At 62.6% G+C, this 18,152-nt stretch overlaps 1 protein-coding gene across 1 annotated transcript; it reads right to left on the bottom strand.

The window, feature by feature from the left end:
• Nucleotides 1-6,417: 6,417 nt before the first annotated feature.
• BARX1 (BARX homeobox 1) lies at nt 6,418-9,894 on the bottom strand. The gene is made up of 4 exons (XM_041745324.1): nt 9,575-9,894; nt 7,669-7,960; nt 7,490-7,574; nt 6,418-7,013 (listed from the first exon to the last, which is right to left on the bottom strand). The coding sequence occupies exons 1-4, from the start codon at nt 9,798-9,800 to the stop codon at nt 6,849-6,851; spliced, it is 768 nt and encodes a 255-aa protein (XP_041601258.1). The 5' UTR covers nt 9,801-9,894; the 3' UTR covers nt 6,418-6,848.
• Between the last annotated feature and the right edge of the window lie 8,258 nt (nt 9,895-18,152).

The following is an 18,152-nucleotide window of genomic DNA, read 5'->3' as shown; positions in this document are numbered from 1 at the left end:
CATCGTGTGGCAGGCTTGCAAGCTTGGGGAGGGTGCTGCCATGCAGAACTCTGCACACCCTCAGGCAGCACCCTGGAAGGTGGACAGTGCTTGGCTCCAGACCCCGCTCCCAGGCCAGCCCCCCACCCCCAGCCTGTTCAGGCAGGAAGGAAGGACCGGCAGAGGCCCTGGCAGGGGGAAAGATCTCTGCCACAGGTCACCTGGGCTCTGGGAGCTTACAGAACCCCTGCAGGGGGTGCCCGCCCCCGCCCTCCCCGCCCCCCACCCCCTGCCCCAGCCAAAGCCCAGAGGTCCCAATCCGGGTTGCCTGGCCGCACAACCAGCACTGCCTGTCGTGCAAGGGAATGCCAGGTGCAGAGCAGCTATGCTGTGGGGTCCCAGGGCTGTGGGCGGGTGGGAGAGCTGGGGCTGCCATCTGGCACAGACCCCAGGGAAAGGCACCGGGCAGCGGGGCCAAAAGAGTCCCAGCCAGCAAGCTGCGCTGGGAAGGCCAGGGCCCGGGAAGCAGGGAGGCTGGGGCCTTTGAGAAGCTGACACACAGTGGGAAAGCCACGGGCAAAGGCACCTGAGCTGCCTGCCTTCCATGTCCCTGTCTCCGGGCCACACCACCCTCAGGTGAGCAACACCTGGTGTCACCTGGCCATGGGGGATACGGCCGGGAGGAGCCCCAGCCCTGAGGTCCCTAGCTCTGAGGTACCCGACAGGTCCTCCCCTCCCCTGCTCCTCTGTCCCCTTCCTGTACCCCCCACCCCACCCCACCCCCACCTCACCCCAGCAGGGCCCTGCCCTCTGTCTGCACCTAGGCCAGGCTGTGCGCTCCTGGTACACGCAGCGCCCACTCCCTCCCAACCACATTCGTGGCTCCAGTTCAGCTCTGGGTCCGGTACGCCCCCTCCTGCTGTCTCTCGCCTCTCCCCGCGATCCCCAGGGCCCGCCCCGCCTCCACCTGCCCCTTCCTGGTGCCGCCTCCAGTGCACAGCGCCTGAGCCTTGCTAATGCGTTTCGCATGGCGCGTCAGTCAAACGCCCTTCTAATGTCCTTAAAGCACGCAGAAAATTGCATCCTTATGAAAAAAAAAAAAAAAAGCAAATTGCCTGGTGGAGGCGGAGCTGCCGCCGGGCTCTGGCAGCGGGGCGCCCAGTTTGGAGGGGCCAGCAGCGGAGGCGCCTGCCCCATGCTCTGAGGGCTACCGATTGGAGGGAGCCAGGATGCCGCCTTCCAGGTAGGCCTGGGCCCACAGTCTCGTCCCCTCACCCACTACCCTTGACCACCTCCCCACCCTTGTTCCCCCACTCCTGCCAGCATTTAAGGACAAACTCCTAACTGCCTCAGGACCTTTGCACTTGCTATGTGGGCTGCCTGGCATACATTCCTTCAGGTCTCAACTGTAGGTTAGGTTCAGCTCCTGCCAGAGCCTCACTGACCATGCTGACCACACTGACTAAGCCCCCAACCCACTCATTGTCTATCACCTGCTTTATTTTCTATAAGGCATGTGTGACTCTGAAATCATCTTGTGGGTTTAATTGTGGCTCCTTTGGGACCTACCCAAGGCCCCTCACTTCCCAGATGAGCTCCTGGCGTCAGAGGCTATAGTGCAGTGCCTGGTGCACAACAGGCATTTAATAAATACTTAATGAACAAGTGGACACACTCATTCTGGGCAGGCAGAGGCTGTTGGGAACCCTAAGGCATCTTGGGACTGCCCAAACTGAACCTCTTCACTGCTGGGTGAGGGGCAATAGAGACCCAGAGTGGTGAAGTCAATCCAAATTCTCCTGCTAATAGCTGAGTGTCCCTGGGCAAGTTGCTGAACATCTCTAAACTTTATATTCATTTGCAAAATGGGAGTAAGGTACCTACCTTGCTGGGCTGTCACTGGATCAACACAGAGGAGGGGCCTGTTGGGACTGCACTGGGCACTGCCCACCATGCTCAGTAACCTCTTTGTTAAACAAAGGAATGGCCCAAGGAACTGCTTGATGAACATCAGGGTCCATGATGCTACTAAAGTCAGACACTGATATTTCCGGAGGTTCTAATAAAGAAACATTTGTGAAGATATTGCCAATAGAGTCGTTACCTGATGTTTTCATGTCGCCAGAATTTTTATGTCATACTTACTCAAAGATCTCTTTGGGAGCCCTATTAAGACATTGATTTTTTCCCCCCACAGATCACTACTGAGTTTATATAAAAAGGAAACTTTTACATAAAAAGGAAATCCGTGGCTCGGGGTGTCCCAACACTTTTCTAAGGTCAGAGCTATGTCTGAATCCGCGCCATCCTGCAGCCAAAGCCTGAGCCCCTTGGCCTCTGCCTGGAAGGCCATCTGTCCCCTGTCCCTCCCCCCATCTCCCTGCACCTCAAGGAAGGTCTCCCTCTTCCAGCTGGCTTCCTGGATCTCTCCTTGAGGTGAGGGGTCTGTGCACCTGCTGCTGGAACAGTTGCATCCTGCAGACACGAAGCCCACAGGGCCCTGGACACCTCCTCCAAACTGTCATATGAACTGAGAGTTCAGAAAAGGTAAGATGTTGTCTTAAACCTGGTGAGGTTCAGGAAATCGGTGTAAGAACTAGGGCAAGGGGGGTATAAGGGAGAGGCCCCTGAAGAGCTAGGCCATGAGGTACCTCCCTGGGCCCTACTGCAGACAGGAGCAGGACCTCCTTACTTTTTATTATTATTATTATTATTATTATTATTATTATTATTGGAGTTCAATTTGCCAACATATAGCATAAGACCCAGTGCTCATCCCGCCAAGTACTCCCCTCAGCGCCCAACACCCAGTCACCCCCAACCCCCCACCCACCTCCCTTTCTACTACCCCTTGTTCGTTTCCCAGAGTTAGGTTTCTCTCATGTTTTGTCACCCTCACTGATATTTTCACTCATTTTCTCTCCTTTCCCTTTATTCCCTTTCATTAATTCAGTCGGAGAAAGACAAATATTATATGGTCTCATTCATTTGGGGGATATAAAAATTAATCAAAGCACCTGCCTTTCACCGAATCCTGTGCGTCTGGGGTCGGGGCCAGGGCCAGGCTGGCTCTGTGTGCCTGGCCCTGTCTCTGTGGCCACCCATCTGCCCTAGTCACTGAGTAAGACTCCCCTGCTCCCGGAGAGGTGGTGACATTCCCTTCAGCTCCAAGAGTGCAGGCCTGCTCCCGGAGAGGTGGTGACATTCCCTTCAGCTCCAAGAGTGCAGGCCTGGCTGAGCTGGAGAGGCTGGTGGGGCACTTGTGGTCCTCCTCAGCCTTACTATGGCTCCTGGAGAGGCCTAGAGAGCAGAGGCTTCCTGGATGAGCTGGGACTCTCTCTGGAAGCGGGATCTCTAGGTGGGATCAGAGCTGTCACTTCGGAGGCAGGAGCTCCTCTAGACTGTATAAAAAAATCAGGCCGTGGGTGACCTACAATGAAGGAGATGCCCAGTTTGTCCTCCCACCCTGGAGGCCTGTGAGGGTGGGCAGTTGTGCCAAGTCCAGGCTGAGCAGCTAAGGCTGCTCCCTCCTCTGCGTAATGGAGCCCCCTCCCTCCAGGAGGCGCAAACTTCCCACCGGCCTGACTGGTGTGGCTGGGCCCGGGGTTCCTGCTCATCCAACTTACGGGTCCCACCAGTGGCGTCCAGGACTCCAGACAGGGAGAGGGTGAAGCCAGAGTAAACTCTCTGTTTTATGCGGTGGAGTGGCATGCGGAACCCCCGCTCCCGACTGCACCTGTCACGTCTGGCGGTGCGGGCTCTGCACCCACCCTGCGCACCCCAGGCCCGCCTGGATCGGACCACCCTGTCCCCAGACGCTCCAAGGTGCCACAGCCCAGCTAGGCTCCCGCTTCCACCGACGAGTGCTGCTTTCTCGGGGCCGGGGTCACAGTGCCCCCTCCCTGCCTCGGACCGGCAGCCAGCGGTCCTCCAAGGTCTCCGCCGGCTGCGGGGCCTCCGTCCCTGAAGCACGGAGAGCGCAGATCTGGCGGCTGTCGCCTACCGCGGCAGCCCCGCTCACCCAGCGCTGAGCAGCCCTCCGGGGGACCTGGACCTTCCAGCGGAGGCAGGGGTCCCAGGTGCCCAGGACGCTTCCCCCACCCAGCACCTCGGTTCTTTCGAGACGCCTGAGCCCGCTCCCTTCCCCGGCCGCCGGCCCTGCGCTCCGGAGGCGCCGTCGCGACCTCGCTCAGCCCCCGGCTAGTGTTTCCCAGGACCTGGGAGCGGAGACGTTCCCGCGGCAGGGAGCGGGGAGGAGAGCGCGGAGGAGAGCGGGGAGGGGAGCGGGGAGGGGAGCGGACAGGGGAGCGGACAGGGGGGGGGAGCGGACCATCCCTCCCTGCCCGCCGGCCGCGGTGAGGGTCCTCTGCGCCGGGTGGCTCCCCGCGGACTCAGCGCGTCACCTCCGAAGGGGAGGATGCGGCCCTTCCTGCAGTCCCGGCTCTGCGCGCCACCGCTGGGGCGCCGTGGGCACGCCGTGGCTTCTCCGGGAAGGGCTGAGCTCCCTCCCTCCCGGGCTGTCCCGAGCTGCCCAGCCGGCCGCCCCTTCCGGGCCCAGCGAGGGCCGCGGCGGCGGGCAGCGCCAGGAACCCCTCCCACCCGCTCGCGCACGAGGCCGCTCCGCCTCTGACGGGCTGGCGACCTCGACAGCAGGGCCTGCTCGGCTCCCCATCTGCGTCTGGTGGGCCTGTGGTCCTTAGACTGTTGGGGCCCCTATGCTCAGGCGCCCGATTCTCCCCCCCCCTCCCACCCCCCACACTCGGCTCTGGTCCCTCGAGGCCCTTCCGTGTCCTCCAGTGAGGGGCTGCCTTGGGGAATCCCCGCAGGACCGCAGGCCAGGTGCTTAAAATCGCATTCCTCGCAGTCAGTCCAACCCAGAACCCAGAACCGAGTGGGAGGGGTGGGTCAGAACCCCTCCTGCTCTCCTCTGGAACCCTCCTTGCTTCTACAGCTGCCCCGGCTGCCAGAGGCTGAAGCTGGAGTCCATGCCCAGGGCCCACCGGCCGAACTGTGGGACAGAACTTTCCCTGCCCTTTGAAGTGCATGTAAGGAAACACAGCAGGCCTCGGAGTTGGGCTGGCCCCCGGGGGTGGGAAGGATACCGCCCACGCCATAGGCAGTGGCTGGGTAGCCAGGAGGTAATCCCCCAGGGCCCAGGGCCGGGAAGGATGGGGTGCTGTCAGCCCGACACCCCCTCCATTGGCTCCAGCGGCCTGGGCCCCCAGGGGACGTGCCACCTAGTAGACTGGAAGCTGTTTGCAACGTCGGGGTAATGGCCTTTGAGCAGGAGTTAGTTTCCCTGAGACCTGGCAGGGCCGGGGCCTCTGAGATTGTCTGCAGCCCTGGGAAAACCCACTCTCCCCTCCTCCTGCCCTAACCAAGGCCCCGGGGTGCTCGGGGACTGGAAATCCCAGGGCTGATTTCACCCAGGAAGGTCAGGCTTCCATGTGAAGGACAGCCGTGGCCACCCCAGATGGAGGCCATCACTGTCATTTTCACATTCCAACATGCGAAACCCAAATCTGGGTATGCTGTTCCTCTGTCCCCCGTATTTGCGGCTGGAGGACCCACCTGGAATTCTGCAGGGCCAAGATGGGGTCTCTCCCTGGACTTTAGCCAGCAAAGTGGCCATCTCTCCATCCCCATACTCTGGTGGTGGTCCTCGTACAAGTACAAGGACTGGAAGCCACAGGCCTGCCCAATCCAGCCTAGAGGGACCGAAGTCAACCGAAACCCTCCGGCAAGGAGAGGGCGACTGGGGGCCCACGCTGCGGAGCTGCACCTCTGGAAAGGGCGTCTTGCACCAGCTGGGTTGGCCTGATGTCCTCCGCCTGGTCAGATGCCCTCGCTGCCAGGAGCTGGGGCGAGGTGCCGGCACTTGGCGTGTACCGCGTACATCGCAGAACGTGAAGACCCGGCCGCAGGCGCGCTGCGGGTGGGGCTGCGGCGGGTGGCGCACCGCGGTGCGGGCCTCGAATCCCAGGCGTCCCCTCTGCCTGTTGAAGAGCGGGCCGGGACCATCTCCAGGACCTCTCAGGCGGTTCTCCGAGTCCCTGGAGACCGAACCAGCAACCCAAGGGGCTCCAAGCCCCGGGACACGTCCGGAGCCAGCTTCGCGGCTCCGGGGCTCCGGGGCTCCGGGGCTCCTGGTCCTTTCGACCCCTGTCCGGCCAAGCTGCCCCCGCCCGTGCCCGTGCCCTGGCCTGGGAAGAAAGTGCAGGAGGCTCACCCTGGCCCCTCACCGAGAGGAAGCGGCGCCGGGGATCCTGCAGCGACCGGGCCGCCTGCCGAGCATTCGGAGCCCAGGGGCAGGTCACCTTTTGCTTCCACAGCCCGGGGTGGGGGTGGGGGTCCCTCTCACCTCGCCGCAACCCCCTCTCCAGCCCCGCAGACTCAGAAACCCCTTCATCAAGGCCCGCTGTGTCATAAAATATTTTATTGGAAAAAAAATCACTGTCTTCGCAAGAGAGGGGTAGAAGCCCCAGCGACGGACGTCGGGGACCCGGCCTCGGGGTGGGGTCTGTCCCGGCGGGCCGGTCCGCGCCAGCCTCGGGGCCCCGACAGGCGGGAGCAGGTGCGCGCCGGCGACGTCGGGACGCGGAGGGCCGGCTGAGGCGGGTGGGGGTGCGGGAGAGGTGCGGGCGTGAGTGCGCGGAGCTCCAGGCCCGGGTGCCGGACGCCAGTCTCCAGGCCGGGGCTGGGAGCGCACGGGGCCGGGCTTGGCTGCAGGCTCTGTGTCCTTTCTTGCTTGGCCCCAACTGTCCGCATTCAAGGTAATAATAAAACGTTTAGAAAGCAAACGGCGTGGCCGCGGAAGGGCCGCTCTCGGCTTCCAGCGGGCGGAGGGGCCGCGGCGGCGCGGGGCGCGCTCAGTCCTCTCGGCTCCTGTCGATGGTGTCGCCGGGCGCCTCCGCCGGCTTCTCCGCCTCCTTGGCGCGCTCCTGCTCCGTGAGCTGCTCGCTCGTGGGAATGGAATTCTTCTTGGGCCGCCCCTTGGGCTTGGTGGGAGACTCCAGGCCGCCGCCCTGCAGCACCTGCGCGGAGGACGGCCGGCCGGGCGGTGAGCGGGGCCGCGCAGCGGAACCCGCGCTCTGTGCGCAGGCACGGCCTCCCCGGCACAGCCAGGCTCTCTGAGGCCGCGCCTAGCCCGGGGACAGGGCAGCCGCCATCTGAGCGCTGCTGGGGAAAAGCAACTGAAGGGTTGGGCCTAGGGGTTCAAGGCTGCCGGAAGGCCTGAGGGCGCAGCAGAGCAGAAAGGAATGTGGGCTGTGCTGGGGCACCCAGGGGCAGGGACAGAGCAGAGAGGGTCCCTGCGGGTACCAGGCACCAAGGGAACAACAGAAGGGATGGGTAGAGGTCTCCGCGGTGGGGGTGAGGGTAGGGGGAGCTCCTAGAAGGCAAGGGGGCCTGGGCGGGAGCTCCTGGAGGGCAGGGGGTCCTGGTGGGTGGGTGGGAGCTCCTGGAGGGCACAGAGGGTGACCAGGGTACGAAAAGTCACAAGCACACTCACTATTTTCTTCCACTTCATCCTGCGATTCTGGTACCACGTCTTCACCTGCAACTGGCTCAGACCCAGGGATTCCGCGAGATCTATTCTGGAAAGAGCAGGATGCACCTTCAGCGGAGCAAGGAAACCCCTCCCACCCACCCTTCCACCCACGTTGGGCTCAGCCTGGCCCCCACGGCTACCTGTCCGGCGTGGAGAGGTATTTCTGCTTCTCAAAGCGTTTCTCTAGGCCCATCAGCTGGAGCTCAGTGAACACAGTGCGGCTCCGACGCCCCTTCTTGGCTTTGGCACCCGGCTCTCCAGGGCCCGGTGTCTCCAACTTCCCCCGGAGCTGCAGCTCAAGCGGCAGGTGCGGCGCGCTGGGGGCACCGGGCAGTCCAGGCCCCGCTGCCAGCAACGCAGAGCCCAGCCCGGAGCAGCCGAGCGGTGCCAGCGGGAACTTAAACACCGCTGCCTGCTCGGCCTTCAACACGGCTGCAGGGAGAAGAGAGTGGAGAGCCGGTGAGCTGGGGCCACGCTCTCCTTCTGGAGATCCCCGCACTGTGCATTGTGGGAGAGCTCACGCTAGGCCAGTGCCACCCAGCTTGAAACCTTCCTTCCTGCCTGGCCACTAAGTGCAAGATTTGTGCTGCACGCCTCCAGTGACCCTCTTCAAAGCCAGTGTCACTGGAGTCTGGGAGGGGGTACCCTCCCCACCCCCCAGGCCTCCGCCTGGTGTTCCCCAGGCCCCAGTGGCCTCTGGGATTCTCTGAGAAGCACAGTGTGTCTTTCACAGAAAAGGGAAAGCAGGAGGAAACGGCGGCAGCGAGTCAGGAAGGTGAGCGTTTGCCCCCACCAAGTCGGCATTGCCACGTCCCAAAGCAGGAATGGTAACTGCCTGAGCACATCTGCTCTGTGGAGCGGGAGCACAGCCACGCGGCGTGCAAGCGGGGGTCTTCAGCCCCAGAGGGCTTGGGCGCTTCCTGGAAACTCCAAGCACCCCCTGTACCAGGAAATTGTCCTTCCTGTTGTCTCTGTTTGGACTGTTCCTGCAAGATGTTTCCATGTTTTCATTAGTCCTATGATGATTTTTTTTCCCCGCTTCAAACGAATTGTTAGGCACAGTGCAAAGAGCAGCGGAGAGGCTGCATCTGAGCTGCACTTCAAACGAACAAGCTGGCCCTGCTGCCCTTCGTGCTGGTGGGGCAGTGCCTAGGGGCTCATGGGTGCAGAGCAAGGCCAGGGGCGGCTCCGGCTGGAATGTAGGCAGCCTTCCTTCTCGGATGCTCGCCCTGCTGGAATCGGCAAGGGGCCGGGCAAGGTGCCGGCAAATGCGCAGAGGGGGAGAGGCCATCCTGGGGTGGAAGGTGGGAGAGCCAGGGCACACAGACCCCATGGAAAGAAGGCCACCTATGAGTGGAGAGGGCCTGGCGAAGGCTGGAAGAAGAAGGGGTGCAGTGGAGAGAGCACCGGCAAGGAAAGGTGGCATCAGCCAACGAAGAGAACCAGTGGCGGCAGCTCAAGCTCCAAGGAGGCCCAGCCGACCTGGAGTTAGGGCTGGGAGGACAGCGGCTCACCGCCAGGCCTCTGGTCTCCCGGCAAGGCCCGCAGGCAGCGGAGCAGCAGCAGCACAGGCCGCGGGTGCCCCACCCGAGACCCCAAAGCCAGCGTCTGCCCCCAGCACGGCTCTCTCGGAGACGCGGGCTTCTTTCCCCCACGGTCGGGCTTGGCCGCCGTGGGTAGCCGCCGTGGTAGCCGCGGCCACTCCAGAGCACTGTCCTCGGCGTAGGCCCGGCAGCCCGAGGCCCGAGGTCACTCCGACCCGCAGTCTGACATCCGCAGTGTGGTCGGGCGCCCGCGCTGGGGATGCGGGCTCGGGGCTCGTGGGCTCGTGGGCTCGTGGGCTCGTGGGAGGCCGCAGGTCCGCGCCGAAGGAGCCGCCGCCCGCCCGGCCCGCCCGGCCCGCCCGGCCCGCCGACACCAGGCCTGCTTCTGCGCGGCCCAGCGCCCGCCGCCCCCGGCCCGGCCCGCGCGCCCGGAGCCCCCGAGCTGCGTCCTCGCGGCTGCGGCCCGCTCCCGCCCCTCCCCGCCCCTCGGCCCCGCACGTACCCAGGTGGCTGTGGAAGGGCCGCGCCGCCAGCAGCGCCTGCACACCGAACTTGAGCAGCTCGCCCGCGGCGGCGGCGGCGGCGGCGGCTGGCGCGGCGCCCTTGGGCCCCGGCGGCTCGGTGAGGATCTCCTCGATCATGAAGCTGCGGTAGCGGTGCGGCGGGGGCTCGGCGCAGCCCTCGGGCGGCCCGAAGCGCGCGGCGCCCGGCTCCCCAGGCCGCTGCATCGCGGCGCCCGCTGCTCGGCGGCGGCGGCGGCTCGGGCGCGGGGGCCCGCGCGGGGCTCTAGGCCGGCCCGCAGCTCGCGGCGGTGCGCGGGCGCCGGCTCATGCCCCCTCCCCCGCCGGCCGGCCGGACCCGGGACTGCGCCCCCGCCCCGCGCCGCCGCGCCTCTAGCCCGGCTGGCCCCGCGTCACCGCCCCGCCCCGCCCCGCCCTCGCCACCGCCCCCACCCCCCGGGCCGAGCCCGAGGGAGGCCGGAGCGGGGAAGGCGGCGGGAGGGAGGGGGCCGCGAGAGGGGCGGGCCGGCGGGCCAGAGGGGACCCGGCGGAGCGCACGCCCAGGAGGGCGAGAGCGGGAGAGCGCTCGGAGACCAGACCCCCAGAGATGGAGCGCAGGGTTCGAGACAGAGGTGAGAGAGGGGCCAGCGCGAAGCGGCGAGGCCACACAAGACGCGAGGCAGTGATGAGAGGGTGCCACGGACGCCGCGGCGTGCGCACGGAGAGGCCGGCGGAAGCGCGGGAGCCACGGGCCGCGACGTGCCGCAGGGCACAGAGGCAGGCAGGGGCCGGGCGAGGGGCAGGGAGAAAGAGCGGGACGGCGAGGAAGGCAGCGGCCCGGCCCCGCCGGGGTTAGGGAGGCCTGCAGGGTCGGGGGAGGAGAGGCGAAGGCCGCGCAGCGTGGCTGGGAAAGAAGTAGCCTGCGCAGCCTCCCCGCGGGCGCTCACAACCACCCGCCAGCGCCAGCGTAGGATGCAGCGGCAGGCAGGGGTGCAGGTCTCCGACAGGGGCTGCACCTGTGCACTCCCGCCTCAGTTTACCAGACACGGCCTCACCTGTCCCGAGCTGCCCTGACGGGTTCTCCTGCCCGGATGCGCTTATTATATTGCCAAGTGATGTAGGGACACATCCTCCCTGGCGATCCCCCTCCTGAGGGGCGGGTTCTGTCCCCCAGCTTAGAGGGAGAGATGGATGCCATGCCGCCGCCTCACCTCCTCCCAGCTTTAGAGAGGGAAAACTGGCACAAGGCGGAGCTGGGTGAGGGGGCACTGGGTGCACTGGGAGTCCCCCCCGCCATATGCCTGACCAACTTTCCCTGGTCCCCTGCCGTCACTGCAGGAATATAAATCCAAGCTGTGGGGTGAAGGATCCCCCCAGCTCTCTGCTGAGTCTCTCTTCCTGGCTCTGCCACTCCCAGCAAGCCACTGCCCAATCAGGGCCTCAGCCTCCTGACCCTTCCTGAGGAGCTGCTGCCTCGGGGCTCCAGGGAGGCTGTGATGACTGAACAGGATGTGCCTTAAGGTCTGTTGGGGAGGATGCACCATTTGTCTGGGCAAGGAGGGTGGGGTGTCCATGGGTGTCGATGGGTGTCTCTGGGAGGCTGGGGACAGTGCCAGCCTTCTCCTCTTATCCCTCTGGAGTCCATCTGCCTGGGTCCTGGACCATTTCTCCCATGATGTGAGCTCTGCTCCCGGCCTCAGTGTTTGCTTCTGGGAAATAGGGCCTGCCATACCTATGGCCCTACACTCTGCAAGTTGATGCAATTTCTCTAGTTCCAGCTGCTGACAATGAGATCTTGTGGCCAGTTCCAAGCACTGGCACCTGCCCTAGACCCTTCAAGAACTAGGAGATGGCCAAGACATCCCTCTGGATGTCCCTATGGACAAAGAGAATGTCTTAGCAGAGGCTCTAAGATCCCAGCTGCCTCTCTCCACAGTGGTTGGGTGACTTGCTGGGGCTGCCCCTTCCTGAACATAACAGCCATCATCAGGTCTGAAAGGTGGTCTCCAAGTGTTCTACCTGTGGGTGGTCCTCTGAATCACATGGTGATTGTTTGGAAAGGGACAGGGTTAGTATCTCACACCCAGCAGGCCTCCCCGCAGTGAGAAGTGGCAGGATGGTGGGTGGGGCCATGCTGCCACCAGTCCAAAAGAGAAAAGCCAGTGTCTCCTGCCACGCTGGGCAGCCTAGCCTGGACGCACTGCCCAGGGGGCCACAGGAGTGGGCTGCTTTGCTGTTACTCCCTGCATGCATCAGCACCACAGCCTGTTCCCCTCAGCTCCCCCCACCCCAGTAGGACCCACAGGCCACTGCTGCCTCCATCTCCTCCCCGACCTCCTCCTCCTTTCCACTTCAGGGTCTTTCCAAGGGCATAGCCTGGGGGTGTTTTCATTGGAGGGTTAGGCCCAGCCACCCCCATTCTATCCCTTCACTCCCATTTGGACCCCTGATGGAAGCTGCCCAGCTTTGAACCACCTCTTTTCTGGGCAGCTGCTATTCTTGGGGGGGGGGGGGCTCATGTCGCTTAGATGAAGACCTGGTGGGAGTCCCATTGGGTATTGAGCAGCCCTCACCAAAGCTATTTGGCCGGCAGTCGGTCTCCTGGGTCAGGTTTGGGGGAAGGTCATTTTCAGGGTGAGACCTCCTGTCTAGATTTTGGGGAGTCAGAAAACCAGCGCAGCCCAGACTGTACCTCATTCCACAGGTGCCTCCCCCAGCCCTTTGGACATCCGCCAGGGCTTCTTCCCTGTGGCCCAGCGGGGGCTGCTGCACAGGGAACCAGGCCCGTGGCTCTTTGGGGAATGCCCTTCGGGAAGAGTGGGAGGCCTTGTCGAAGTAAAGTTCTGCCTGGCAGGCCCATCACCATCCCCCTGCATCCCAGAGGCGGGAAGGCCTCTGACCTCCCCCAGCCCGACAAGGTCTCCCCGCGTCTGGCGATCCCAAAGCAGACCCAAAGATAAACCCCTTTTAGGCGAAAAACTGCGCGCCCACAGCGGCAGGGCCTCCTCTGCTGGGGAACTGCGGCGGCGTCGGCCGACAGAGGGTTCGCAGCGGGTCCCTCCTGCCCGTTCGAGCCCCGCAGCCCCCACCCCAGGGGCGCAGCAGCCCGGCCAACGCCTGGGACCCTGCCGGGGCCTCTCGCCGCCGCCGCCGCGAAAATCCCGGAAACCGTCCGCTCGCGGCGGGCGCAGTGGAAAAGGTGACCTCAGCGCCCAGGCCAGCCACCCACTCCGGCGGCGGGCGCGAGGGGCTTCGGGCGGCAGGGGGGTCCCGGCGCCGCCCCGACGCCGGCTGGGGCCCTCCCCCCAGCGCTCTGCTCTTCCGGACCCCAAGGCCCAGCCGGAGGGGAGGCGCGGGGCAGGGGCTACCTCCTCCCCTAGCAAGCCCCCGGCCGGGGTGCGCAGGTTCCAGACGCTCCCCCTCCGCCAGCCCAGCCTCCCCCTCCCGGGAGCCTCCCCGCGGGACGCTACAGTCGTTGGCCCGGAGGGGTCCCGAGCCCCGCGCCGCCGGGAAGCTGAGCCGGGAGCGCGCAGGCCCGGGTGAGGTCGGCGGCCCCGCGCCGCCTCTGCGCGGGTGGAAGGTCCCGGCACCGACTCCCGCCGGCCCCCGCCCCGCCCCACCCGGCCCGGCCCGTTTCCCGGCGTCTCCTCTCGCACCTGCGGCTGCGGGTTAGAATCTCAGGCGGCAAAACGGAGCGGGGCGGGCATGGAGGGCGGGCTTGGAGGGCGGGCATGGAGGGCGGGCTGCTTCTGGGCCTGCGGTCTCCCCTCCGAGTGCAGTCGCCCAGCAGCCGCCTGCGGGGAGTCCCACACCTCCTCCCGGCGGATAGGATCGGGAACCCGGGCCCCCTGCAGCCCCGGCCCGCGCAGGTCCTCCCCCAGCGCGCGGTCCCCCCCCAGCGCGCGGTCCTCCCTCCGCTCCGCGCTGCGCTCCAGGAAGCCCCGCGTCCGACGGCCCCGCTCCGCCTCAGTGGGCAGCACCGGGAGCGCACCGTCCGGCTTCGGCCCGGCTCTGCTCGCGCTACTGGTGCGTGGGTTCGAGCCTGGTGCCCGCTGTGCTGCCTTCGGAGGGGGAAATCGCGGTGTCCTCACGCTCGCAGGTCACATGGTCCGGGGACGCCGAGTCACTTTCTCGTTGGAGAAGCCGGTCTCTGTGGCGCCTTCGTTTAACAAAATTTCGATGTCGAGGGTGGACTTTTCGTTTCGGGTCATTTCAAACCCCTGTGAGCTCAGGGCTCAAATCGGGTTTGGGGACAGTGCCTCAGGACACATCCCTCTGTCTTCCCTTCAAATTATCCCTTTTTGGGCATTTTACAAACTTGCTTCTTTGGAATGTATTACTTTATTTTTGTTGTGTGGTTATTTTTCTTCAGCGTATGGTTTTCTTTAAAAAGGATGAATTTTAAAAGAAATCTACAAGCAGGTAATGACTGGCCTGACATATCGAAGACCCAGAGTGACCCTGCTAGACAAGCACAGACCCGGCCACCTCAGCTTCATGCCCACCTTTTAGGCGGCTCCCGCAGGGACCTCAGATCCCAGCTAAGCGGCACACGCTAGTCTGGTCAGCGTCTGAGTCCACACCCAGGGCCAGAACTGGTGGCCACTGAGGCCTGGGTTTGGTGGGGCCCCGCAGCGCGTGCTGGAGCTGCTGGGTGACCGCACTGGGGCAGGATGTGGGTAGTCCCACGGCCTCCTAGATGTGCCCCTCCTAGATGTGCCATGTGTTCTAGGCGCTGCGTACCCGGGAACGGGCGCCAGGCCCTGGAGACTGGGTCTGACTCCTGCCCTGCGCCCATCCGGGATCACACTGGGACTCAGGGGCTGCTCTGCCTTCCGGGAGAGCGAGTGTCGGTGCAGGCCGCCCCCAGGGCCCTTGCGGCTTCATCCTGGCAGGTGCCAGGTCTTGGAGGCGCAGAAAAGGAGAGGCCCTGGGGCAGCGGCCAAATCCCTCGGGCGCCATCGGCCAAGTGGCCGGGTCTCCTTCCTTTCGTTTTCTTTGTCCTTCATTCTTTGCTCTCTTGGTTTTCTTCCCTCCCTCCATTTAGTTACCCTCTTTCTTTTACTTTCCAGCTCTTCCACCACCTGGCCCACCTTCCGCTCTGGCAGTCTGGCTGGTGCTTCCTCTTGCCCTTCTGCTCCCCTCTCCCCTCCTTCCCCAGCTTCTTTTAGTGAGCTGGAGAGCCTAGCCACCGCAAAGGGGAGGAGTCGCACTCACCGGTGGCCCCCAGGTGCCAGAGGCACAGATGTAGAACCCCTAGAGGTGAGGGGTCTGTGGCCTGTGTGCTGGGCGAGGGTCTCCTTCCCCCCCAATCCGAGAGGCTGCCTGGGGGCCAGGCTGAGATTAAGTACCCCCAGTCCTCAGCAGGTTGCAAGGGGCTTGCTACCTCCTCCAGGTTCTGCTCGGCAGCAGGTAGAGGCCAGTCCACGTTAAAGTAGGGACTCACACTTGCATCTCTCCTGCCTGATGCAGAAATCCGTTCTCCTGGGGACTGGGACTGAGGCTGGGGCTCCAGGGGACAGAGAAGGCACAGCTGCCCTACCCCTCAGATACCAGGGCAGAACCAGCCCCTGGCCCCCAGATTCCAGGTCAGCGCTCCTCCCTCCTGCTGGTCTGAGTGATGATGGGGTCGGGAGTCTGGTGCCCATCCACATGCACTGGGGCTTTCGGGCACCCCCCGGGGCACCCCCCCACCCCCACCCGTGCTTCCTGCACCACCTTGGACCTGTCCCTGGGTGCCAAGAAGGGACTCAGAGGCCCAACTCACAAATGTCCAAAGACCATGCAGAACACAAAGGACCCCCATGAACCCAGGACCCCTGGTTTCCAGTCCTTTCCTCCTCCTGCCCTGGAGCAAGCCCACTCCCTGTCCATACCTCAGTGTCCCCAAATGATACCATGAAAGGGGTGACCTGGATGAATGCTCCTCCTTGCCACTTCTAATAGCCTAGATCAGGGTCCCCCAACTTTTTCTGGAAAGGAACAGATAAGTCAATAGTTTAGACTTTACACCCAGTCTACTGCAGTAGTCCCGCTCTGCCCTTCCATGTGGACATCCCACCACACTTCATTTCTGCACACTGACACTTGAGTTTTATTTAATTTTCATGCGTAACAAAATACTATTCTAATTTTTATTTGTTCTGACCGTTTAAGAATGTAAAAGCCATTGGCAGTTTACTGGCCATAGAAAACCAGGGCTGATGGTTTCCTAGTCTACTTTCAATTCTCATGGCACAAACATACACACTTGCATGTCAAAAGCATTGCTTATATATATATATATATATATATATATGTGTGTGTGTGTGTGTGTGTGTGTGTGTGTGTGTGTATTTTAGTTTTTCCTCATAAAAGCACCCATTAGTTTTCCAGCACTGGGGCCTTGGACACATAAATTATGTAGTTCATTCCTAATGACCAAATTCGATGTCTCAACGATTTAAAATCTTCTTGATGCTAATATTGTATTATACCTGGATGGGGTACAGCTCATTTAATAGATGGACTCTCTTGGGGATCCCTGGGTGGCTCAGCGATTTAGTTCCTGCCTTCAGTCCAGGGCGTGATCCTGGAGTCCTGGGATTGAGTCCCGCATCAGGCTCCCTGCATGGAGCCTGTTTCTCCCTCTGCCTGTGTCTCTGCCTCTCTCTCTGTATCTTTCATAAATAAATAAAATCTTAAAAAAAATAATCGATGGGCTTTCACAATAGTCCTTAGGGATTGTTCGCCCCACTTCCCAGTGCCTTGCATACTCCTGGTAACAGGGAGCTCACTCTCATCAGTGGTAGCCCTAAGAGTCTCTAAGGGCTGAATCCTCTGGAGAACCCTAGCTACCAAAAGCCCAGCGACCTGCCTGATAGCCCTGGAGGGACAGAGACCACTGTGGATATGAGTGCCCCCTCTAGGGCCCATCCTTTTCCATCTCTGCTCAATTCTATCTAAATCCTCTCCAGCTGCTGAAATGTGGATGGACAAGGCAGCAGTGGGGGTGAGGGGGTGGGGGTACAGCCTTGATTTTCTGGAAGTTTCCCAAGCCCTGAGCCTTTGCAGGCTTTTGCAGCTGCCAAGTGACAAATCTTGCAAGGAATAGGCGAGGGGAAAGGATATGACAGAGAAATAGCTATTACAAATGTGTTACTTGCTAGAAATATTTCCAGGAAATCTTGCTCATGATGAGGCCTCCCCTGGACACCCCCTGCTTGAGTATCTTCAATGGGTCTTGCGCCCTCTGCTGGTGGGATTGAGTTCTAGCCAGGCCCCAGGACCTCCATCCCTCATGAAAATGAAAAACAAGCCAGAATTTTCTCTCCCTTTGTATACCAGATGCTGACTGGATACTAAAGAGACAAAAGAAAAGGCATGTTGCCTGTCCTCCGGGAGCGCAGTTTAGTGATTTCACTGTGGAGAGCTGTCGACGACGTGCTCATGGCTGATGGCAGGGACGGAGCTGTGGACGCAGGTGGGGACAGGTGGGGACAGGTGTAGAGCTTCCCAGACCAGGTGACATGGCATCACACGGAGCCAGGGGCGAGGAACTTGTGGACACAGTTGTGGTGAGCTCACAGCTCATATGGTGGTGTTAACGCTCCAATCAGTGGGCTGGCGGTGCATGTCGGTGTTTAAATGTTTGGATATTTTTAGTGCCTGCCACAGCGGGCCCTTGGAGACTGCCCAGCTGGAGCCCCATGCCCCACGCGCCCTCCTGAGGGCCATTAATGTTTTCTGGCCCCTGCTGCTGAGAGAGGGCATCTCTGCACCCAGTTATCGGCTCCAGCGTGCGCTCCCTAACTGGCATTGCTCTGGGAACTGTCTGAGCACCAGCCCCCCAAATTATGTCACTTAATTCCGCTTCTGGGCAAGGGCACTTTTACCCTGAATTCACAGGTCAGGAAGCAGGCACACAGAGGCAGGGCCGGAGTTTGAACCGCTCTCCCCGTAGATCTACCACGGCCTTTTTTGGGCTCCTCCACCTACTGACTCAGCCCCAACTTTCTCTCCAGCCCTGATTGCCACCGAGCTTCAGACTAGTAGCCCTCACAGCCAAAGGCCCACCGCTGTACCATGCGCACAGTGTCTAAATCTGGACTCATCATCCCCTGCACCCCCCCTCCCCAGGCCGCTGTTCCTGCTCCCACAGGAGGGCCAGGGGCGGGGGTGCTGGAGATCCACTGAGCAGTCCTCACTGCAAACATACCTCGCTGCCTGCCGGCTGGAGGCAGCCCTGGGAGGCCCCACTGGGAGGCCCCTGGGAGGCCCCTGGGAGGCCAGAAAGCACACAGAAGGCAGGGTGTCCCCATCAGGGGGCAGGGCAAGCAGGGTACTGGCCCCTTCCACAGGCTGGCCCCTTACTGGCCCTGACTGGGGCCCATCCTGACTGTCTGGGAGAGCAGATGTTCGTCAAGGACAGAGGATGACCACACATGGTGGCTTCGAGTACCCCAGGAGCAGTCAGGGGAGAAGGCAGCCAGGTAGGTGTCAGGGCGGGGTGGGCAGGCTGAGGAGGCCAAGGGAGGAGGCCAAGGAGCAGTGTGTGCTGGGGCTGGAAAGCTCTCTGAACACCCCTCTGAGGTGTCCAAG

Source organism: Vulpes lagopus, chromosome 2, assembly GCF_018345385.1.
Source record: "Vulpes lagopus strain Blue_001 chromosome 2, ASM1834538v1, whole genome shotgun sequence".
In the NCBI taxonomy this organism is placed as follows: Eukaryota; Metazoa; Chordata; class Mammalia; order Carnivora; family Canidae; genus Vulpes; species Vulpes lagopus.
Note: the sequence above shows the minus strand (reverse complement) of the source record. Positions and strands in the feature narration are given on the sequence as shown.